Source organism: Tachypleus tridentatus, chromosome 12 (genome assembly GCF_004210375.1).
Source record: "Tachypleus tridentatus isolate NWPU-2018 chromosome 12, ASM421037v1, whole genome shotgun sequence".
Classification (NCBI taxonomy): Eukaryota; Metazoa; Arthropoda; class Merostomata; order Xiphosura; family Limulidae; genus Tachypleus; species Tachypleus tridentatus.
In genome coordinates this window covers 96,002,639-96,028,429 of record NC_134836.1, presented here as the reverse complement: position 1 = coordinate 96,028,429, position 25,791 = coordinate 96,002,639, and the positions used below count along the sequence as shown (strand labels likewise).

Below are 25,791 nucleotides of genomic sequence, written 5' to 3'. Positions count from 1 at the left end.
AGTGGGTACATGAACTTGGTGTCTTGCTTCATAGGTCAGGCAAATACAAGACAATCTTTAAAAATATTGTATCATCAGACAGCCACAATGGTCCAGTTAAATACATCCGCCCACTATATCCAACACGCTGGTTGTGCCGCCTATCTGCAATTACATGTGCTAATGATCACTACAGTGACATTGTTGATTCTTTGACTGAATTAGCAAATGAAAAATCAGATGTAGCAGTGAAAGCAGGAGGTCTGCTGGACAGATTTGACAAAGGAAAGACAGTTTTAGAATTGTTGATGGCTCAGCTTCCATCATTCAGCTGCAATAGAGGAACTAAACCGTGCATTCCAAGCAAAATCAGCGACAGTATCTGGCATGATTGAAGCATCTGTAATGATAGTTGAGCAACTGCGGGTATTGCAAACAGAGGAAAATTACAACAAGATATTTGATGAAGCTGAGAAAAAGGTAACTTCCCTGGATCTAGTACCTATTGAACTACCACGCATTCGCAGACCCCCCAGAAGGATCGCAGGTGATGGTTCAGCACATCATTCTGCAACAGCTAGAGATTACAACAGAAGCCAATATTTTTAATTTGTGGACACAATCATAGAACATCTGACCACTAGATTCAACAATGCAGACAACAATGACTTGAGGCAATATTTGGCACTTGAGAACATGATCACATCTGGCAAGATTGACAACTCAGTTATAAACTTCTATCCAGAAATCTCTGCACAACGGCTCGAGTTTCAGTTGCCCATGTTCAAAGGAACAACAAAAGAAGTATCTCTGAAAGGTGCGAAGGATGCTTACTGTAAAATGCATGAAACAAGCCAGCAAATGTTTATTGAAGTTTTTCTTCTCATGAAAATTTTGCTTGTTTGTCCAGTATCCAACTGCGAATGTGAACGCAGCTTTTCTGCATTAAGACGGTTGAAGACGTGGTTAAGATCCACTATGTATGTCTCAGTGCCGCCTCAACCATGTGGCAGTTTGTCACACTCACAAAGATGAGGTCGACAAGATGAATATAGAAGAGCTTATGAAATAATTCATAAACAGATCATCACAAAGGAGGTCTTCGTTTTGGAACATGTAGACTTGAGGACCAAATGAATTTTACTTCAATGAAAAGTATGAATAATTATGTGCTACATTGTATTGATGTGTAATTTTCAAGCGTTCGCAAAGACATTTTAATTATTTTTATCAAACAGCATGAATAGTTTTTCAGTAGATATAAACTTATCAAGGGTAATAACTAATTTTATTAATATTTGAAAACGTAATTCATGCAATGAAAGTTATTAGTAACCTTGTCAAGTATAATGGCCATCTTTTATACTGTGTAGTGTGCAGGAATAAATTCATGTGGCAGTTAATTTGTGACGCATTTGTCTTTATTCTATTAACATTTTGAAAACTGTTCACAACACCTCATTTATACAAACCTACGCGGAAACCTTGAAGTATCGTGGCAACAAGATTATTATGTGACTGCATGTTTACTGCTTTCAGGTTCACGTAATCAGAGATTACCAATTTGCAAATTGAACAGTCCACATAATGTACTGATTATCTACTGATCCGAACGTTCTCTCTTTGACTGAAGAAGGCTTGAGCAAATGTGATAAAAGACCTAAACTCTAGCTGGCAGGCTTAACAGTGCTAAATCTGAAGCCTGTTGGAACTTCCATGATAATCTTAATATTTTTTTTTGTATATGTTTTTCCTATTTAGATCTCTACTTATAAGTCAAAAGTGCTGCCTATTTAATAATTTAAAAACAGAGTACTTTGAATGGAAATGATAAAAGTGCTGCAAAACTGGCATCACTGACGATAAATTATCACGGTGTTATAAAATACCAATAGTTTACTGTTTTACCCAAGAAGTTAGGCCTAGACAATAATATTCTAAATCGCTGCTGTACTTAGGTTTATTGAATCTAGATATAATTATGGGTGTTTAGTCCTATACGCTTCTATTTCTATTTTTTAAACTGTTATTTTTTTCTTTTTTAATTGCAATAGAAAATTCATTCCTGGATGAAAATAAAATAATTCTGATGAAATTGAATATATTTATTAATTTTTATAACTAAATGAAATTTTCAAAAGATTTCAGTAAGTCTTAGTGTTTGGAATATTGTTTTATTGTAAAATTAGTTTCAACTGATAGCGTTACCAACGGCCGTGTATTTATACAGATGTTTGTTCTTCTAGCGGATCAGTGGTAAGTCTGTGTGTGAACTTGTTTATTTTGCTTTAAAATAATGACACCTTGTGCTATCTACTGTGTATACCGCGCGAAATCGAAACTTGGAACTTAGCTTTGTAAGCTCGTAAACTTAACGTTGTCCTATTAAGAGAGGTCTGTGTATTTTAGCGCTGAAAACGGTTTCCTGTACTCTTGGTAGGCACAGTTCAGATAGCCCATTCTATAGTTTTCTGTTTAATAATAAACATGCAATAATATAAACGTTGACATTTCATGATATAATCTACTTGCAAAAAATTAGAAGTTATTAAATATTACGGCATCTTTTTTAAGGTTCAGTGCTAGTTTGTTTAATTCGAAGAATATTTTTGAAACGTTTTACTGTAATCATATTATAAGTGATTAGATGTATTATAACAAAATTATCAAAGAAACTAAAGAAAAATAGTTACATCGTACTTGTTAAAAGCTTTAGTGTGGAAGTCATTAGGTGCAAAAAATGATTTCTTACATTACAATGAAAACGCCAAGGGTTGTTTTGTGCAATGCAATGTTGTATTTAACGCTACAAGATAAGCTCAAAATATGATTCCAGTAAACTACCCCACCCGAAATTCTTCAGTAGCTTACATACTTCCTTTTACTTTTGGATATGAAAGAAGTAATATTGTAAATACCACGTTACAAAAATGATTAATAACACAATGCTGCAAAACGTGCAAACTAGTTAATCTTCAGATTATCGACTTGTTTTGAACTTTTCGCTAGCGGTGAGGTCCATATATAAGACCATATAGGTGAATTTTATTTTGTCACGTTGTGAAAAGAACTGACTAAATATTTTAGGTTAAGACACTCATTTTCTGTGTAAAATACAATGGGGCTCCTAGCACTAATTATTGAGATTAGTAAGTTGCAATACTTATGTTATTTTTGTCCCAACTTTTTTTGAGTGACACGTGTGTAACAAAAGATCATGGATACACAAACATTAGTTTAGAAACATGTTTTTAACAGCACTTAGGGTTTATATATTGGTACGGCTAAGAATAAAAGCAGTTTCATTTTACATAACTTGATTTTTTTTCAAAAATTTCTTTAGAAACTGTTTTCTTTTATCACGCAAGACTCATTAGCTCCAGCATCATGTCACTTTACACATCAATTCTTTATTTTGTAAGACTCGTTAGCTCCAGCATAATGTCACTTTACACATCAATTCTTTATTTTGTAAGACTCGTTAGCTCCAGCATAATGCCACTTTACACATTAGTGCTTTATTTTGTAAGACTCGTTAGCTCCAGCATCATATCACTTTACACATCAATGCTTTATTTTGTAAGATTAGTTAGTTTAATCACCAGGTCGTACTATAAATTGATGATTTATTTTGTGGGTTTGCTTCTTTAAAATTAAGCATAAACCTACACAATGGGCTATACATTCTCTGCCTATCACAGGGATCGAAACATGGTTTCTAGCGGTGTAAGTCCGCACACATACCGCTGTAACACTGAAGGGCTCACTTTGTAGGACTTGTTAGTTCAGTATCTGGTTATTTTATGCAGTTATGCTTTAGTTTTAGGACTAAATAGCTCAAACATCAGAGCGCTTTATGAATTAGTGTAATGTACATTCTTGTTTGTTCGTTTTAACCTACTTTACGTCAACCCAACTAAAGTGTTGTGTAATATTATGTAAGGTATTAATCAAAGTAACGCTAGTAAATATATTTACTTCTGTACGGTCCCCGAAAGGTTTCTGTTTCAAGAGAAATAGAACCAAATTTAAGAGTAATAAATATTCTTTATTTCCAACTTTTGATGTTTATATGTCTTGCAGTGCTGTAGTATACATGGTGTATAATTGTTCTTATTGTGGTTCATGGCATGAGCACGTTTCAGTTTATATGACGTCATTTCAGTGACTGACAGATAGCACCACTGTAAGTGGTGCTGAGGGTTAAAACAGGTGGCTCATTCAGGCGGCCTTCGACCCCAGTGGAGAAAATAATTTAAACCACAGTTGTTTCAACCCCTTTACTGAATTCCATTAAGAACGGTATAGGATAGTGTTTCCACTATACTTTTGCTGCATGGAGTGTTTTGGGCGTAAAATTTAGCATAAATAAAAAATAAAATAATCGTTGCGTATTATTAGTCTACAAGCTGGAGTACCAGTCGGTTAGACGGGTGAAATAAAAACTCATTTGTAACAAACAGTAGGAAGTCGGGCTTGTAGTCTTTCTTAATGTAATAAACATTAAAAGTATATTCAGAAGTACATCAATGCACCAGTTCTGAAAATAGAGATATACTATTTTCATAAATTCTATCAATGGGAAATTAGAAAGATTTATTCCCCTCATGACCTTTCTAATGTCAACCTATTTCACTGTATCAAGTTTGTATTGATTGATCAAAAATATGGAAACGTATAAGGAACAGATACACAAATATATTGAAGTTTTTATATATAGATTAATTGTATAGTGTTAAGTTCAGCCTCTTATGCATCCCTTTGAAGTCTTTTAAGTAACAAAACGCTGTTTGTATTACGTAAGTTATGTTTTTAATTTGAAATTTGCATTTTATGTTCCAAGTTATTCAAAAGTTCATTATTTTTAGTTTTATAAGACAACCCTATTAAATAATAAAAATGAGATTTATTCTCATAATTAACCAAACTACGCAGTAAAATCCTTCTTGTCCTCCTAAAGCTACTGAGAGCCGATTTCGTAACTGTTTTTCATTATAGGGCATGTTCGTGAATTTTAAAAAGCTCTAGACTAAACACAGGTAATTATATGCTGTACATTGCGCACCACACTATGTGATGACATTTATTTTGCAAATTGATTCAAATCCTTGTTCGGTTGGAAATAAAACTTAAATATAAGTAAAAAGGATGATTTCTTAAACTCATTAAGAATCATGAAACATAACTTTCACTTGTATGGCAGAGAATAGAAATAATTCATATTAGTTTGTAATCAAGAGGAAGTAGACAGTTTGTTTCTTTTTTATATATCAGTAACTTTCAGTACTCTGAATACATCAAAGGCTATTATACTTTCTTCGAGTTTTTTATTCTATCGAACAATAATCCGTCATTACTTCTCCTGTCATTAAATGCATATGTAATATTACACTATGTGATGACATTTATTTTGCAAATTAATTCAAATCCTTGTTCGGTTGGAAATAAAACTTAAAAATGAGAAAAATACTGTGTGGTATGTGGCATATTGTTAATGAATAAGAAACATACTGTGTGGTATGTGGCATATTGTTAATGAATAAGAAAAATACTGTGTGGTATGTGGCATATTGTTAATGAATAAGAAACATACTGTGTGGTATGGGGCATATTGTTAATGAATAAGAAAAATACTGTGTGGTATGTGGCATATTGTTAATGAATAAGAAACATACTGTGTGGTATGGGGCATATTGTTAATGAATAAGAAAAATACTGTGTGGTATGTGGCATATTGTTAATGAATAAGAAAAATACTGTGTGGTATGTGGCATATTGTTAATGAATAAGAAAAAATACTGTGTGGTATGTGGCATATTGTTAATGAATAAAAAAAACACCGTGTGGTATGTGGCATATTGTTAATGAATAAGAAAAACACCGTGTGGTATGTGGCATATTGTTAATGAATAAGAAAAAAAACTGTGTGGTATGTGGCATATTGTTAATGAATAAGAAAACATAACTGTGTGGTATGTGGTATATTGTTAATGAATAAGAAAAAAATACTGTGTGGTATGTGGCATATTGTTAATGAATAAGAAAAAAATACTGTGTGGTATGTGGCATATTGTTAACGAACAAGAAAAAACACCGTGTGGTATGGGGCATACTGTTAATGAATAAGAAAAATACCGTGTGGTATGTGGCATATTGTTAATGAACAAGAAACACAAACATACTGTGTGGTATGGGGCATATTGTTAATGAATAAGAAAAAAAATACTGTGTGGTATGTGGCATATTGTTAATGAATAAGAAAAATACTGTGTGGTATGTGGCATATTGTTAATGAATAAGAAAAATACTGTGTGGTATGTGGCATATTGTTAATGAATAAGAAAAAATACTGTGTGGTATGTGGCATATTGTTAATGAATAAGAAAAAATACTGTGTGGTATGTGGCATATTGTTAATGAATAAGAAAAAAATACTGTGTGGTATGTGGCATATTGTTAATGAATAAGAAAAAACACCGTGTGGTATGGGGCATATTGTTAATGAATAAGAAAAAACACCGTGTGGTATGTGGCATATTGTTAATGAATAAGAAACATACTGTGTGGTATGGGGCATATTGTTAACGAATAAGAAAAAATACCGTGTGGTATGTGGCATATTGTTAACGAACAAGAAAAATACTGTGTGGTATGTGGCATATTGTTAATGAATAAGAAAAATACTGTGTGGTATGTGGCATATTGTTAATGAATAAGAAAAACAACCGTGTGGTATGTGGCATATTGTTAATGAATAAGAAAAAAACACTGTGTGGTATGTGGCATATTGTTAATGAATAAGAAAATATACTGTGTGGTATGTGGCATATTGTTAATGAATAAGAAAAAATACTGTGTGGTATGTGGCATATTGTTAATGAATAAGAAAAAATACTGTGTGGTATGTGGCATATTGTTAATGAATAAGAAAAAATACTGTGTGGTATGTGGCATATTGTTAATGAATAAGAAAAATACTGTGTGGTATGTGGCATATTGTTAATGAATAAGATAAATACTGTGTGGTATGTGGCATATTGTTAATGAATAAGATAAATACTGTGTGGTATGTGGCATATTGTTAATGAATAAGATAAATACTGTGTGGTATGTGGCATATTGTTAATGAATAAGATAAATACTGTGTGGTATGTGGCATATTGTTAATGAATCCACTTTTTGAAAGGAACGACATGTCTTTGTATGATTGCTCTTGGTTTTTAATTCTGTATTTTAATGAGAAGTTGTTTCGTACACAATACATGCTTCATAAATTAAAAGGAAACTATTTAAAGTTAACTTAAGATATTTTTTTTCAGTTTTTATAAAGTTTTCTTACATTTCAATTATTATTGTTTGCTTGTTTTTGAATTTCGCGCAAAGCTATTCGAGAGCTATCTGCGCTAGCCGTCCCTAATTTAGCAGTGTAAGACTAGAAGGAAGGCAGCTAGTCATCACCACTCACCGCCAACTCTTGGGCCACTCTTTTACCAATGAATAGTGGGTTTGACCGCCACATTATAACACTCCCACAGCTGAAAGGGCGAACATGTGTGGTGCGACGGGGATTCGAACCCGCGACCCTCAGATTACGAGTCGAACGCTTTAACCCACCTGGCCATGCCGGGCCTCAACTATTCTTAAATATACTTTTATATTAGCATAAAGGGTTGTTAAATCCATTCTTTCCTATTTCCAATGTGAATTAGTTCTTTCCAAGATTAAACTTTCTATCAGAAAATACAGGTTCTAAAGAAAATATTTGTTTAGCGCATGTCTTAATTTTGGTGCGTGAAAACGTCAAAAGACGTAGGATATAGTTATCCATTTAAGAATAATACCTTTTTTTAAAAAAAAAAAAACACCCAAAGAAAATGATGTGGAATTGCGTCTTCTGCTTGAAAGTAAAAGGTTTAGTTTATGATGGTAGCTAGGTTAATTACTTTTGAGTGTACTATACATGTTATGTCCCAGAATCACTGTTTATTGTTACAGCTGCTCAATATCTAAAGTCAAGCACATAGGTACAAACCAAAATACTAAGAGACCTCAACATACACTCACAGGCTTCATACGACATAGCATTTTCTCCACAAGCATCTAGGGGTTACCTGTTTCAACTTCTGACCATTCCTTGAATGGTAATGAATTTTCTCCTTATAGCTGGTTATTAAAATTGGAATTGATGGGATTGAAACCAGATAGATGTTGAACTATGTATCATACTCAATGGACCAATCACGAACGATTTTAGTTCCTTCAATGGTGATATTATTGTGCTGGAAGTAAAGATAGAGCTTTGTGGGGTGCAAATCGTCAGTTAATGTAGTGAAATACTCACGATAAGAGATATGTCAGTTTTACGCTGAATACACAAACACTTTTAGCTAGATATTCCAAGAATAACATACTGAGGGGGTGTGTGTGTGTGACAATGTTTGTCTCCTATTTCTAACAGAAGTCGTCGAAAAGAAAGATTCGATTCGAAAGGTTGTTGTTGTTGTGAATTAAGCACAAAGCTACACAATGGGCTATCTGTGCTCTGCCCACCACGGGTATCGAAACCCGAATTTTAGCGTTGTAAGTCCGAAGACATACTGCTGAGCCAGTGAGGGGCGATTCGAAAGGTGCGAGAGAAAAATATTTACAAACAACTAAACACAATGCAGAACAAAATCAATGAAAGGCAAATTTATGGTGGGCGTTGAACTGGTAAGAAATATGTGACAAAACTTTTAACAGATTTTTTTCATCAGTTCGGTGTGTCTCCCCTGTAATTTAATTTAAAATTATAATCATATAGACAAACAAAACCCCACAACTTACTATAAAATAGAAAAATTATTCAAATGTTTAAACGACAAGTTTAAGCAAAAGAAAACTTGAAACTTCTCGAAAGTTAAAGTTTACAGTAAGTTACTGTAATTCTAACAAAAGGTTCACTTACTATAGCAAGTGTTACAGTTATCTAAAATTTAAGCGCCAAAGTTATTATCCAGAAGAAACATGGCTTTATGTTTAGATATATTAGCACCAACCAGGTTTATTTTTCACACAGGATGCTTGCTCGTTGTGAATCGAGCACTTTGTCGGGGCAGACCTTAACCAGGTCCGATATTCCGACAGTAAAGACAGTCTTCAAATAATGGACATAAATTTTTTTTTCCAAAAAAACTTTGGTATATTGCCAATACCAATTTGTGTACTTGTGTTTTGTATACGTCAAAATTGTTTATTCGCAACTAGAGATGTTTCTTTCGATTACTAGCAGAAATAAATGGGTGCACGTTTGTCAAATGTATTTTTGTGCATCTCCTTAGACACCGTATTGGATGAAATGGAAATTCAGAGAACATTACTATCGCTACGGCTCGATTCATGCACATATAAATGTTTGTCAGCCAGAATAATTGTCAATACTTGTTCTCTGTCAGTGTGCACAGTGGAGTAATGCCTGAGGATTTACACCGCTAGAAACTAGGTTTCGATACCAGTGGTTGGAAGAACAGAGAAAACCTTTTCTGTAGCTTTGCGCTAAATGGTAACACATATATTTAAACATTCTCCAACACATATATACATTCATACATATGGCTATTTTTATATGGATAGATATGTTCTTACTTATGACCAGTTTCACGAAACATTAAATAAACAAATCGAAAATGTCAAACGTTTAATATTCTTTTGTATGTTCTACAAAACACAGAAGACACTGTGTACCGAAATATAACCCTGTTGATGGTGTTATTTTAAATATAACAAATCATCTGGACCTCTGCTGTGTAATTATAAGTTGTTGTATATAACCGAGATTCAGACGTATTGGATGATTAATGTGTTATTGGAACTAGAGGCTTTCTTGGATCGAACATTCGTCTTTTGTGCAACCAGTATGTGAGCATATTTTAATTTTGTGAACACCATATTAACAAAGTCGTTAATTTAATATTCTGTATACAGCTCTTAAATGTAACCTTCCTTCAGTGTTTTTATTTTTGTACTGGAAAGCTGTAGACTCGCTGATATTCTAAATTGGGGCTTATACACTTACGTCTATCTCCGCCTTTTCTTTATAACAGCGTGGACAAAACTAAAAATAACAGTCGATAATACGCATTCGTTCACGTCTGAAAGAAAACAAAGGCTCTTTGTATTAATAAGACAAAGCTCATAAAAACAGTGTTATCCTTCTATGTCAGAGACTTCGTCTTGGCGAAGTTTAATTATTCTTTACATATAGCTAATGTGAAGGGTAGTTGATGTGCTTGCTGATAAAGCGACGTTGAGTGTAGCATTACTCCGATATGTGTGGAACACTGGAGTTGTTGTGATACTTTATCATGAATCGGGCGTAATGCTACAGTTCTATTGGAAACAAGGTTTTTTTTTGTGTTATATTTTGCTCTTAGTTTGAGACATAGTTGCCATGGATACATTATTGGATCGTGTTATCAAAGGGACTTTTGAATTTTCTGTTTTATTTCCGACTGTGTATTATCTCCAAGGAGAAATTAAGAGACCAGATAAAAGTATGAAAACGCCGATCTATGTTCTTTGCGTGATCTCGTAAACGTAATTGTGATCTACTGATTTTACATCAATGTATGAAGAGATGAAGCAAACCTAATTTAGATAGATTAATATGTTCTCAAAATAGACGATAAACAAAACTGATCAGTTTTAATAGAAACCGAAAAGATAAATCATATGTTACATAGGATGAAGCTGCACTTTTATTTTATTAACAAAACGAACATATTGTGAGGTAATAATTATGTTAAGCTGTGGCTGTCTTTAAACATAACATTTTTACCATTAACTTTGAAAACCTACCCATGTATTGATAAATATTTCGAGTTTTAATGAGTTTTAATTGATTTAGTGTTTTTAAGTATTGCTGTATTTAGGAACATGAGAAATAACCTACTGGATGAATTAATTCTTAACTAAGAAAAGGTTGAGTAGTTGTTTACAAAATCTTCACTTCCATTTAGTATAATTTTTATAAAGTCAAATATATTTTCTATACTAAAACGTTGAGCATATCAAATAGAAATGAACAGGTGGAACTAGAAATTTGAAAAATACTTTTTATGTTTAAAACCGTTTATTGTTGTCTCAAAAACTGGTAATTTTGCACAGGCTCAATTCATCAAACAAAGATCAAATTCGAGATTTGTTAAGCTTTAAATATGACATATATATATACTATTTTTATTCGTTCTAAATCCAGTATTTGCAAAGATGAATATTTTTTTCTCAAAGGTAAACTGTACAACTGTTTCTTGAAAATAATGTTATTTCACTTTGTAATTTGTAAACACTTTTCAAACTTTCCTATAAATACATTCAACACATTAAGACTCTTTTATTCCACTTGTTTTTGGGACAAGACAACAATGTTTTGATCACTAAGTGTCACTCGTGTTTCATTCACTTATACATCACGTGCTCATCCATTTCCTGCTACGTTGATTGTTTCATTCACTGATACATCACTGGCTCATCCATTTCCTGCTACGTTGATTGTTTCATTCACTGATACATCACTGGCTCATCCATTTCCTGCTACGTTGATTGTTTCATTCACTGATACATCACATGCTCATCCATTTCCTGCTACGTTGATTGTTTCATTCACTGATACATCAGATGCTCATCCATTTCCTGCCACGTTGATTGTTATAAATGATTATTTCAACACCTTTATTATTCACCTCATTTAGATTTTGTCGTCAAATAATATTTTCGTAATTTTCCATGAAGTTGACTAGATTTTCTTGCAAAATAGAATGATCAACTATCTTTTTCGCACTGTGATGCCCCTGGAGGTCCAGCAGTAAACTGAGAGCTTATAATGCTAAAAAACCGGTGATAAGCACAGCACAGATAGCTCACTATATAGCTTTATGCTTAAAAAAAGCAAAAACACACACAGCTCTTTCGGGATATTCTCACAAAGCTGTACTAGGATTGTTTGTGCTAATCGTTCCTTATTTTGAACTAATAGATTTAAGAGAAAAAGTCTAAGCAGCACCATTCGCAGCTAATCGTTTAATCGAAGAGCAGAATTTGACAATCATGCTGACAACACATCCTCAGCCCTAAAATACGTAGCGAGATTTTTCATCAATGGGCTGCGAACCAAAGGTTCATTGTCCCACCACTCTAAACGCTAGACTTTTCCGGACCTTTCTTATTTAGAAACTATTAGTCATTACCTAACGTTTAAAATAGTATTATCTTTAAACATATAAACAAATTATTATAAAGACGTATATTCAAGAAAGTGCAACCGTGTTAACATATTGACAGTTAAATACATGACTAGAACAACTTTTACTGACATATTCCCGTACTGAAGTATCTTCAGAGGATGGCTGTATGCATTACAGTCAGTATTTATGAAACGATTTTGAACATGTTAACATAACACGGACAACAGTTTAAAGCATTGAACACAAAACAACATTAATAATGGAGTTTATACTTACAACACTGCAATAGTAAAATATCACTTGTTAACATGTTTGGATCATGTACTAAATGCATGGTAAACGTGTGCGAGCCTTATATAAAAAATTGACTTCCCCCCAATTTGAAGTGATTTTTGTTTCATTGAAAACTAAAATTTTATAGGTAACGTTCATTTTTTTTTTACTCTGATAAGTTATATTTGTTCCATAATGGTTTTGTTTTTGATGTCCGCGTAGGAGATTATGATAGCTACCTGACGGCCCGGCATGGCCAATTGTGTTAAGGCGTTCGACTCTTAATCCGAGGATCATAGGTTCGAATCCCAGTCGCACCAAACATGCTCGTTCTTTCAGCTGTGGGGGCGTTATAATGTGACGGTCAATCCCACTATTCATTGGTAAAAGAGTACCCCAAGAGTCGGCGGTGGGTGGTGATGACTAGCTGCCTTCCCTCTAGTCTTACACTGCTAAATTAGGGACGGCTAGCGCAGATAGCCCTCGAGTAGATTTGTGCGAAATTCAAAACAAACAAACAAACTAGCTACCTGACACCGGAATGAACCAAAGAGTACTATTTATTTATTTTGTCTTCTAAATTAAAGTATGCCTTAATCGTCTATGTAGCTGTAGAAAATATATAGCAAATAATAAGCAAACATTAGTATTTCCTAATGTACTAAATAACAATATGTCACTGAAACTACTTAGGTAAAGTCTTTCGTCAGCGGAATGTTAATGTATTAAAAGTTAACTGGTTACATTGTTTGTTAGTTGGTTGCTTAAATTGAAACTCGTAACCCTTGCCATTTATTGCCATCATAAGAAGGGGTTGAGTGCTTAACATCGATCTGTATGAATGAAAGTTGCGTCCTATCGGCAAGAATAAAATCTTTTTGGATGAAATGTTTCTCTAGATCCCACTTGAGAGAATTCAGGAAACCGGGAAGCTGTTATTCTGATTATATATTTTTTCATATTTCCCGTAAAGCCAGAAATAAAAAATAGTAATAATGAACTTTCAGTTTATTTCTTTTATAGGAAAAAATGGTTATCAATATTGTGTATGTACAATGTACAATAGCTAATAAATATATAAATATAATATAATATAATATAATATAATATAATATAATATAATATAATATAATATAATATAATATAATATAATATAATATAATATAATATAATATAATATAATAAATAAAGTACAAAAGTAAGGAATTACAATATCAGAGAAAGATGGCGGGTCCTAAACACACTACGGTGATTTTATTCGAATAGTAGTTATTTTCTCCTAGGTTTGTTTTGGGTGAAAATATAATTACTAGTATGGTATTAATAACTTAATTAAGCTACACGTATTGTATTTTTTACTGTACATTTCTCTGTATTTCCACGTCCAGGTGTTTTAGCCTTAGCTACACATATAATACATCTCAGTATGAATCCTCAATTTTTCTACTGATTATACAATACATTGTGTAGATCACATAGCAAAGCCATAGGTATGATGCATACTTTCAACAGAATAACGCCCTTTCACACAAGGTTTGGAATAAATCTTTCGGTATGCACATAACTACGAGACTGGTCTCTTCTTTATTATATTTAGAAATTATAGTTTAACCATACAAAACGCTCAGAAAGGAAGTAGACCTTCTTAGCTATTAAAAATAATTTTAAAAGATGATCAAAACAAGTTTATATTTAATAATTCTCCTTATTAACTTTGTATAGGTTTTATAATCCCTGGTTTATGTAATGAAAAATCTGACTGCAGATGCATTAGGAGATGACAGTCAATTCTCTTATGCGTTACAAAGTTCCTTTGGCGACAGGTGCTGTCGACTTGTTTGTTTGTTTTTCCTTGAATTAGTAGTTGAAAATTAGGGACAGTTATAACTGAATCCTAGCGGTTTCGACATAGCCATCTAGCCCATGTGAACATAAAACGTTGAAGTAAACTTAATCACATCGAAGGAAGGTGAGAATTGAAGATCTTAATGCTTAGCATTCACGGAAATAACTACCATGTCATTCAAATACTTACATATATTTTATTAAATTTATTGTCAGTATCTGAGTCATGAAGTGAAATGTAGCTCTTTCATATGTCCGGCATGGCCAGGTGTGTTAAGGCGTTCGACTCGTAATCTGAGGGTCGCGGGTTCGAATCCTGTTTTTCAATACAACGTTCTGTTTCTAGTATAGCCATATTTTCTGCGTGTTCTCATATTGGATAATCTTAGAAGTTCACATTTTTTATAGATTTTAAAAGTTAGAAAAAGGCTTGTTGATGTAAAAGTCGTTGTAGTTTTTGACTTGAGTTACCATATATAAACAAACAAAGTTAGTCTATAACGAATATTAATAGTTATTGTATGTAAAATAAAATAAATAAATAAATACGGTGTTGAAAGTGATAACCATCATATCTCTGTAAGATATGAAGTGTGCTATGAAAGGTTGTCAGGTTTTACTGTTTTAGGTCGGGACTTAAACAAAGTTAAAGGTAGATGAAATTGAAATTCGTATTTCTTTTGTCAACAGGAACATTCGATATCTTTAAGGTACCGTATTTATTTAGATTGAAGCAACAAAAACGTTTATCATAATATACAACAAAGCATAATGCTATAATTAATTTTGAGTAGAGAAGCTGGGTTTTGCTTCAATTAGATGTGTGAAACTCACTTATTTTATCGATTCATTCTCGGTATTTGTTCATAAATACATCTTTTAATTAGATTGTGGAAACAAAGCTATTACTTAAGCGAGATTGTTTGTTACGCAATGTCTTTTACTGTTTGGATTCAATCACGAGACCAAGTGTATCATAAAGTGTATATCTCGTAGTATGTTCTTTGTATATAGGCCTTGCGCCAACACATAAATCAAACGTACTAAATTAGATTTTATTCTTTCTTGCCTTGTTGAGGTCCTTACCAGAAAGGTAATATGTCAAACAAGGGCTGTTCGCTTCGTGATTGATTACTCTTTACTTTTAAATGTGCTAGTAAGAACGTGTGGTCTGGGTAAAGAAAATTATTGAAACCTATTGCGTCTTAGCTTTCGCTTAGTCTGACTTACTTGTGAAACAACTTGATCAAAAGTTTGTTTTCTGTTACATTCGAAAATTATTAAATAACACCTATATTTCAGATAGAGTGGAAAGTTAGTCATATACTCAAGAGTACAAATAATAGGAAAATTTACAACCACAAAAGGTGCATCAGTTTTTAAGTTTCTTTTAAAACACAGGATGAGACAAAAGTCGTGCACAATCATACTACGTTATAGTAACAGACTAGCCTCAGTTGCAGTAACAATCTTTTATTCATTTGTTTACTTTTATTTTTTGATTAAACACCTTCTTATATCCATCAACTAGAGCAGCAGGTGCTGGGCATTTTTACCAAGCCATTTGAAGCCATTCATGTTAAACTAAATTACTATATGCAACTGCTGTGGTTTGTTTCATCTGTGGCGACATGATTGAGGTTTTATTTGTTTGTTTGTTTTGAATTTCGCGTAAAGCTACACGAAAGCTATCTGCACTAGCCGTCCCTAATCTTGCAGTGTAAGACTAGAGGGAAGGTAGCTAGCCATCACCACTCACCGCCAACGCATGGGCTACTCTTTTACTAACGAATAGTGGGATTGACCTCACTTCTAACGACCTCACGGCTGAAAGGGAGAGAATGTTTGGTGCAACGGGGATTCGAACCCGCAACTCTCAGATTACGAGTCGAACGCCTTAACCCATCTGGCCATGCCGGGGCATGATTGAAATAATCATCTCATATCTTTTCCCTATTTACATAGCTTCAGTTAGGCATAATGTATCTAGTACCATGGGTTTGATGTCAACAGCAATGCTTTTTCAATCAGCTTCTGCTTTGTTGAACATGCTTTACCAGTTTCTGCTTTGTTGAACATGCATTACCAGCTTCTGCTTTGTTGAATATGCTTTATCAGCTTCTGCTTTGTTGAATATGCTTTACCATATAAAAGAAACAACATTCGATGATCACAGGCAATGTTTTCAAGGACCTCAAAATTTTCATGGTATATCCATAGTCTTCATTGCAACAGTCACACAACAATTGGTTGAATGTTAAAAATCTAATGCTGGATCGTCAAAACTAACTAGCAGAACCAACTAAATCCACGAATTTCAAGCCTGTTGAGAATGCTATAAGGAAATGATCTGAGTTCTCCTTTGTCGAATTTCTGAAAACAAAACATAATTTGTTTTACCTTGCCACTTCCTATTTCTATAGCAACGGCAACAACCTACGATTACTGTCGTTAAGCATAAGTGAATGAGGTTAAAGTTTCATAAAAAAACATCTGTTCTATCTCTTTAGGACAAAAATTTCTTCATTCATTTAAACGCTAACTTCCCTTTTGTTATAGCTATCATCAGCGCCCCGCTAGTACAGCGGTAAGTCTATGAATTTACAACGTTAAAATCATGAGTTCGATGCCCCTCGGTGGGCTCAGCAGATAGCCCGATGTGGCTTTGTTATAAGAAACACACACATTGTTATTATCATAGCTGTGGCATCACTACTCGTGTTGCTTATGACCGTTTAAGCACAACGTTCATGTCAGTAACTTGTTTCAAAACCTTGATTTGAGGGTTATTGGCTGATTCAAGGTATATTATGCACTTGACATGATAGTGACCATGTTGCATAGTAATAAGTAAGGTCAGGTTGGTAAAAAAAAGTGTATTCCACCGTATCCTTAAACTTTTTTTTCGCATAAGTATTACCATATTTTCCTGGTTAGTATTCCACAAAAAGTACAGGAGAGCAATAAAAAAAACTTAACTTCCGTAAATATTAGACTGGTGAAAGACACCTTAAGTTTTGTCTTGATTGGTAAGCTTTAATATTGCAAAGTTCAAAGTAAACTGAGCACACACTTACCTGACCTGTGCAATAGCACGTTATTCATGGATCTGTTATTTGGAATAACAAATATAATGATTTGTTGCAAGTATATGGAAGGAAACAAGAGTTGGTGTGTCGATGAATTAAAAGAAACACCACTGACAATAAGATTGATTGTCTGGTAATAGAATATTGCTGTATTTTGGTATTGGACTAAGTAACCTTATTGGGATTAAAAAAAAAGACTGCACTTTAATACTAAAATAATATGCTGTATTGAAAACTGAATTTCGGATTGCTGGCTGGTTTAGAAGCGAGAATTAGAACACAAAAACACACACGTTTAACACATTAAATCGGACTAAAAATGACACACAGCTTTCTCACAATAAACATTTTCTTCCTGTACTTGTGAATCATGTAAATCCAGAAATTCCTAACAGTCGTAAAGAAGTGCCTTGTACACAAACACACAATGTAGACTGCAATACAAAAGTGTGAATCATGAAACAACTTTGGTCGTACTTAACATATTTGTATGTAATGAAGAACGTATAATTATATATCAATGTGTTTATTTGTTTCAGTTGATGTAGATTAACTGTCCTACATGCTATATTCTATGTGCAAATGTATTTAATTGTTTAATTAGAATCTACTTTGTCGTGTTTTTTATTTGTATTGTTACTATTTGGCCAGTCTTTTATGTACCCAACTGACGCAACATTGCATTCTATTCTTCTAAGTAAGAACGTAAAAATTTATATTTAATTAGCTATAATTAGCTGTACTCCTTACTAAATTAATTTTAGTTTTGTTCTGAGTAGGTAGACTGCTCTTATAAGAAGTTAATATTGTATATAATTATTTTTGCTATGTAAGTCCTTATTTTTTTCTTGAGCTATAAATTATGTTTTTCTTATATCATTCTCACAACGGATTGAAACAATACTTAGTATGTGTGCTTGTGTATAATTTTAAAAGTATTGTGTATGCTGTTGACTTGTGGTAAGCTGTTTCTTGCAGTAAAAATATTTCAGTGTGGGAAATATACATCGAAATAAGATTTTCATGTTGTTTATTATTTTGTAATGTCAAATAAGAATGTCTCTCAAAAAAAAAAGATAGGTATGATATAGGTACGCTTGAATATACTTCTCATATGTATGACTGGATAAATAGACATGTACTACTCTAGGTCATTAACACCTCCGTTATCGAACAAAATAAATAACAGAAACAAGAACTGGTAAATTATTAAAATATTATAAATATCGAGTACGAATCAGTCATAATAACATAAGCTATTTAACCTTTACTTGCCCTCTGGTGGGACAACGGTAAGTCTTCTCTAAAATCCACGGCGGACACAGCAGGTAACCCAATATGTGTTTTCTCTAAAACAACTAAACAAAATAAATGTTTGTTTATTCTATTTTCTACTAATAGTTTTGTGTTGATTAAAAGGTTAAAATAATTTTTTTCTAATAAAAGTATTTAGAAAGTTACACATTCTTTTCCTAAAATGTGTGAATTCACGTGAGAGTATTTTTGATTTAAAGTAATGTGAATCAGCAGATGTTTTCATTGTTGAACTACACTTGATTAAATGTCAGATACGACGTACCACCTATTACATTAATCTATATGCTGTAAAGGCATTTTGTGGTTCTTTCTAAAGCTGAACAGAGACAGAAAAACGTTGTATATTACAGTCTGGCACATTATCTATCAAATTTAAATAATTCTTAAGATACAAGTGAGAAATATTGTGTAGATATGTTCACACTTACTGTAGCACATTCGATGTGGCTACTTGATTATTTTGTTAATTGTGTAAATATCCACGTTTTTGATATTCAAGATGTTCGAACTTTATTGTGTTCTAATCATTAAAGTTTCTGAGAATAAATTATATTTCTATGTTGCCTGTATATTTTATTATTTTGTATCGCAAATTAATGAGAGACTCGTTGAGTGTGTGTGTGTGTGCTTTCTTATAGCAAAACCACATCGAGCTATCTGCTGAGTCCACCGAGGGGTAATCGAACCCCTGATTTTAGCGTTGTAAATCCGCAGACTCACCGCTGTACCAGCGAAGGACGAGATGAGTTGAATATGACCAAATCATGCACTAATATTTTAATTGTGGAACCTTTTTTTTAAATATTAATTGTTATTATTTTATTACAAGTTGCAATTTATACAGTAAGGAAGAATATTGTTAAAATTGATACGACGTTTCGATCGCTGGTACAATTATTCCTGTAAATTGATGCGACGTTTCGATCGCTGGTACAATTATTCCTGTTTTATATACAATGCACCAGAGTATAGTTTTATCAATAGTGTTCAGTTGAAACACTTTTAGAGATATTAATTTTAATTTCTTTCGCTACTGGAGGGCAAAGCATACCGTGGTGATTACCGTATTTGGAATATGAATCCAGAGATTTAATTACTTGCATCTCCATTAGAGCATTCGGTGCGTTATAAGAATGACTGTAAAATCCACTATTCTGTTAGATAGGAGTAGTTCAGAAACTGGCATTGGAGACTTTTAACTAACTAACTTCCTTCTAATCTGTCATTTTAAAATTAGGGACGGTTATTCCTTTTAGTAATTTTGCACAAACAGTTCTAAAACATAAAATTGCTTCTGGTATTAATTTCAATATATATAATATATACATATTCTGAACAAACTATATAGAATAATTTAACTTCCAAAAACATGTAAAACATTCTCGATAGAAAATTAGTACACCCTTTCTTCTGTCAGAATTTCCTTGTTAAAGTTTATTGTGAGACGTAATTATTTATATCAGGTCTTTAACAACCAGGTAAACATTTAGCAATATATACTCGACTGTATAGACGATAAAAACATCTTGGAATTGGGGGTGTTGGATATCTACACTAGAAAGACGATTATTTAAAGAACAGTTCATTGAATCAAATAGACTGAATAGCTAATTCTTAGTTTTACTAATTTTCTTAATCATGTGGACATTTGTAGGTGTGTTACAGTTGCATGGTTTCTGAGTATTTAACGATATGAAATGGAGCATTTCTGCTGTTCAAACCTCGTTGATGCACGATAAATACATGATTTTTTCAGCACACCAACACTGATAATCCATAGAAAACACAGAAGTTCACGAAAACAACAATCACTGCTTAATAACAAGTAACAAATGTACATCCATGCTTCAATATTCAAAGTGCAGTTGATATTGAGAAATGTCCGACCACCTCAGCGAGTTTAATGAGAATCTCAAATTCAAACATACATGTGCTTAAAGGAGTATTTATAGAATAAATGCAGTTTCTAATGAGACATATATCGAAGTTACTTGAAATACTTTAAATCTACTAATGTTTTTCATTACTATTAGCCATTTATTAACTTAAGTATTATTAGGTTTAAAACTGGTAATATCTTTTCAGCTGTATTTGATTAAACTTAGCTATAAAATATTTCTTATGAGTTTCTTTGTCTACATTTGTGTGGACAATAGTTAAAAAACCTGAAAATGCATAATATTATTTCGTAGATTGTTATAAGATTATTTATAGCTGATGTATTTAACTACAATAAGTTGAATCAAATGATCAACAATAATTTTACTGCAGAATGAGAGTGAGAAAATAGAGAATGACATCTCGAGACTAGATGTTAATAAATTACTTATTAGAATATCGTTCTATTTGTACGTAGTCGTGCGAAACCAGTTTAAAACTTATCTAGTTGTGACAAAAAACAACAAACAATTTCGTTATCTCTTTTCGTTTTAGCTGACTGTTTAAAATGAGAATAAATAATTCGTTTCCTAAACGTTTATAATGTTATTTTTTTATGAAACTTTACATTTTGTAGGCGAAACACATTAAAAAGGTTTTCAGCTTTCTCTTTGCAAACAGGTCAAAATTTCAACTTTTAACGAAAATGAATTTAAGTATTTATCTAATTGTTTAAAAATATATTCTTACAGTGAAAGTACTTTGTTTATTTGTAGACAGTTGGATACGTTCCCACTAGTATTTCTCTAATTTTGGAGCAGCCAAAAACAGTTTAAACATTAATGGGGACATCATTTAAATATTTTGCTTCCTTTTAAATCTAAATTTTATATATATATATATTTCTCTTATTTAAGACTCTTACATATCTTTAATTCTGTTTAATTTTTTTACCCTCAGTCCAGACACCGTGAAGAACATGGCGAGTTCAAAAGTAACCAAGAAAATCAATTCATCAGAAATGGTTTTGAAGGAAGAAACGTCATGGAACTCGGGAAAGAAAGTGGGTGTAACACTTACTTTTCGTAGTTCGGTTTACCTGTTGAGTACGTATTGCATGCAGCATAAGAACTTTTACAGGCAACGATAAGGAGACTTTTTGAGCCTTGTTGAATTAGAAAACGAGGAATGCTCAGTTCAACGACTTTCTTAGTAATAACGTAGATTTTCTCTCGAAATAACTTTGCTAAACTGTAGTTAAAACTGGTGATCTAAACAACATTTTGGTATTTACTAAATGATTTTAATTGTTTGTTGTTTTTTTTTAATTTCGCACAAAGCTACTTGAGGGCTATCTGTGCTAGCCGTCCCTAATTTAGCAGTGTAATACTAGAGGGAAGGTAGCTAGTCATCACCACTCACCTCTAACTATTGGGTTATTCATTTAACCCGCGACCCTTAGGTTACGACTCGAATGCTTTAACCATCCGACTATGCCAGGCCCATGATTGTGAACCTGCCGAAATTAAAAATAAAAAAAACAGCTGAATGCATATTGGAGGTCTATCTCGCAACTAGAGTTTGATTTTCATAACGTGTAACATTTATTTCAAGTAACTGAAGAGTGAACATGATTGTAGTTATTCAGAATGTTAGGACAAACTCCTAGTGAACAAAATGTTGCTTGAAAATTCACTTTTGAGAAAGGTATCTATTCCAGCAATCATGTTGGAAAAAATATTCTTTATACTTTTGTTCCGGTCATATGATTTGATCTTTTTTAAATTTCGTGCAAAGCTACACGAGGGCTATCTGTGCTAGCCGACAATAATTTAGCAGTGTAAAACTAGAGGGAAGGCAGCTATTCATCATCACCCACCGCCAACTCTTGGACTATTCATTTAACAACGAATAGTGGGATTGACCGTCACATTCTAACGCCCCCACGGTTGAAAGGGCGAGCATGTTTGGTGTTATGAGGATTCAAATCCGTGACCCTCGGATTACGAGTCGCACGCCTTATGATTTTAATTAACGAACGGAAAAATGTTGAGAAAGAAAATGTTCCATTTCTACTTTATTAATATAACAAATCTATATCATTAAGACATATTTAATATGTTCTTTGGAAAGTATGTAGAGTGACGTCGTCAAACGTTTTTTCAGGCTCAACAAAAATGCTTCTTAAACGTAGCAACGATTTTTATGTTATCAAGAAACAAAATTCAACTTCCATATTTTTTTTATATATATGAAGAAATTTTGTAGTCAGAAAATTGTACTTATATCAAACGGTACTAAACTATCAAGTGAACGGAGTTATGGAGTTAAACTGTCTAATATAAATAATCGGTCTCTTATTACACATTTCCACAGACTTTTAAGACTGGTATGTATTGAAAATTAATTGTTCAAGTAAGGTTTAAATACAGAGTTGAGTAGGTTGTATTAATATTGCTTTTGGAACTTCCCCAAGTACTCGTAGCTCATGTTATAACGCCCGGACATACTCTTATTTGAGTATCAAGAATTTTAAAAATGCCCTGTAACATACTTTCTGTTGCAAAAAAATGCAATAATATCCGTTGTAAGGCTATCGTGTTCAAAGTATACCACTACTCCCTGCAGCCTTTTCATAACCCAGCTATTGTGTGAGGACTTGACCGTTTCAACAGAATGACCCAATAGGTATTCATATTCGTTGGGTACGGCGAGTTGAGCATTATACTATTGTGTGGTATTGTTTAAATCACTTTTTCTTTCTCTAGTAGTTTGACATATGCGACGTTGAACGAATGTGTCGTTGAAGCAACTTCTGTTACTTTTCCACATGGTTGAACTTCTTGATTATGTTGCGTACACTTGCCAGGGACATGAATATGGTTTTAGCCAGTGACTTTTGTGTTCGTGGCTTTTCACTTGTTACAAGATACTAAGCATTTCTTCTTACCATTGATTGGAGTTCATGGTATTTTTCTGGATGGTCCTGATGCTTCAAGATGATCAATATTCCTTTGTATATCAATATCATTAATTATAAGGGATACCCCATTTTTTGAAATTCTCAATCTGATAACATATTTGTGACATGAGAACATATCAATACTTTGCTTTAAAATCTACTGTTGCTTATCCTTCTCAAATCAATAAATTTTTCCAGCATATCCAACACAAAATAATGTCATTCTGTTCTACAGTGTTCCCTGCTGGAACGGCGTTAAGTATACAGATTAACAACGCTAAAATCAGGAGTTCGGTGTCCCTCGGTGGACAAAGCAAATAACTCGATGTGGTTTTGCTATAAGAAAAACAAACACATCCGTTCTCCTGTAACTTTATACTGTCTTTTTGTTTTCGTGACTTGTTTATTTATGTATTCAAACTCGTTCTGACATAACGCAATCAAATGTGTATAACTAACTCCCTTTGCTTGTTAATAGATATAAGTTTTGATTCTAGATAAATTAAAGCTCTGTATTGAACGTATGTGAATCATAAATTGCAATTTCATTATGTCTGAAGATACATTCTATTTCACATTAAAGCAAAATTCAAAATATTATAACATTAGAATTAACTTTTTTTTTTTTAGAAAACACTCAAAGCTAGTTTTCCAATAGTGAAATTTCATTTTAAAAATCAAAATGTCGATAAACAAAGTTCTATTCTCAAATGAGTTTTTTTCACATTCTTAATGTCTTCATTTAGCATATAAAATCATGAGTGTGTAAAGGTAGCATTTCATATTTGTCTTTAAACTCTTCTGATATTAAATCCGAATGGACAAGTTGAGATGAAAGAGTTGAAAAACATCTCAAGTTAGCATGATTGTTATCACAAATTTTTGGGCCATTAGTGTATTATGCTTCGCCAGTTTTTTGGAGTTTTAAACCGAAATCATTATTTTCTTTTAACTTCTTTTTTCACTTGTATACATTTAACGATTGTTGTTAATACGAACAACTAAACTTATTTTGTTTGTTAAGTATTTCATGTTTGTTTTAGTCTGAAGAAGTGTGTATATATGTGTATTTATTTATATTTGAGGATTGAGGGGAGGTTATATGCAATTATAATATCCAACATTTAAGCTCCTCGACTCTTAGCTGGATTCTTCTTGTAATTATCAATGTTCAAGAGCTGAAGAAAATATATGTAGCGAGTGATGGTTCTTTCTAATCAATTCAACTTTCGCCAAGCAGTCTGTATTTTGTCCTCAAAAAGCGCAGATAATTCTGGAGTAGCTTTGCGCGAAATCCTAAACAAAACTAAGTTGTTCTCAATAACAATTTTATTTCCATCTAAGTCAACGTCTTGTAATAAAATTGCTTGATAAAGAAGCTAATTACTTCACATTTGGTTCCGGATCTTGTGCACATGAACGTTTGTCTGCAGGTCTATGTGTGACTCACACACACTCGATATTGTCAGCAGAAGCCCCAACGCGTCGCCCAAATCCCATTACGTCTGTCTCGAGTGCGTGTACATTTGGAAGAGAGGAGAAAGTGGGTTGTGAAGTAAAATTTAAAGCAGGCATATAATTGACGTACATTTATGGTATTTTAGGCCTAAAGGGATTGCTTCGAACGCCATCATGTCGCCACGTATGTCGATGTAAGTCTCCTGTAGATTGATAGAACACACGCTATCGATAAAAGCTGGCCTATGTCATTGTGTGTGCATTAATCGATTAAACTCAGCTAACGGTGTGACAAAACTTCCGTAGATATGTATATTGAGCACTGTATTTAAGCTGATACCACATTCATGCTTAGCTGGTTTAAACTAAAGATCCAGAAATTTTATTATGTTAAGTGCGAAAAAATCGCCCCCCGCTAGTACAGCGGTATATATCCGGATTTACAACGCTAAAATCAGGGGTTCGATTTCCCTCGGTGGGCTGAGCAGATAGCCCTTTGTGGCTTTGCTATACGAAAAGCGCGCGTGAAGAAAATCGTATATTTTTGATTTTATTCATTGTTTTTGTATTTTTCACGTGAAAGAAAGTAATATATCTAACGTTGATGTTTACATAACGCTAATGTAATGTTTGTGAATCAGGAAACCGTTTTGTTTTGTTTTTCATGGTGAAATATTTAAAAGAGGGGACTGGTATCCATTCATGAAACATGAAAAAAGAAAAGGTTGATACCTATGATAATTCATGTTTAAGAAAGGCTTTGAAGGAA

At 33.1% G+C, this 25,791-nt stretch overlaps 1 protein-coding gene across 4 annotated transcripts in view; it reads left to right on the top strand.

The window, feature by feature from the left end:
- Positions 1-25,791, top strand: part of LOC143234071 (follistatin-related protein 5-like) — a 97,839-nt gene that overhangs the window by 33,021 nt on the left and 39,027 nt on the right. For all 4 annotated transcript variants that reach the window (XM_076471117.1, XM_076471116.1, XM_076471114.1 and 1 more), the window contains exon 3: positions 21,563-21,665. In XM_076471117.1, coding sequence (XP_076327232.1) covers positions 21,563-21,665 — 103 coding nt within the window. The remainder of the gene's footprint in view (positions 1-21,562; positions 21,666-25,791) is intronic.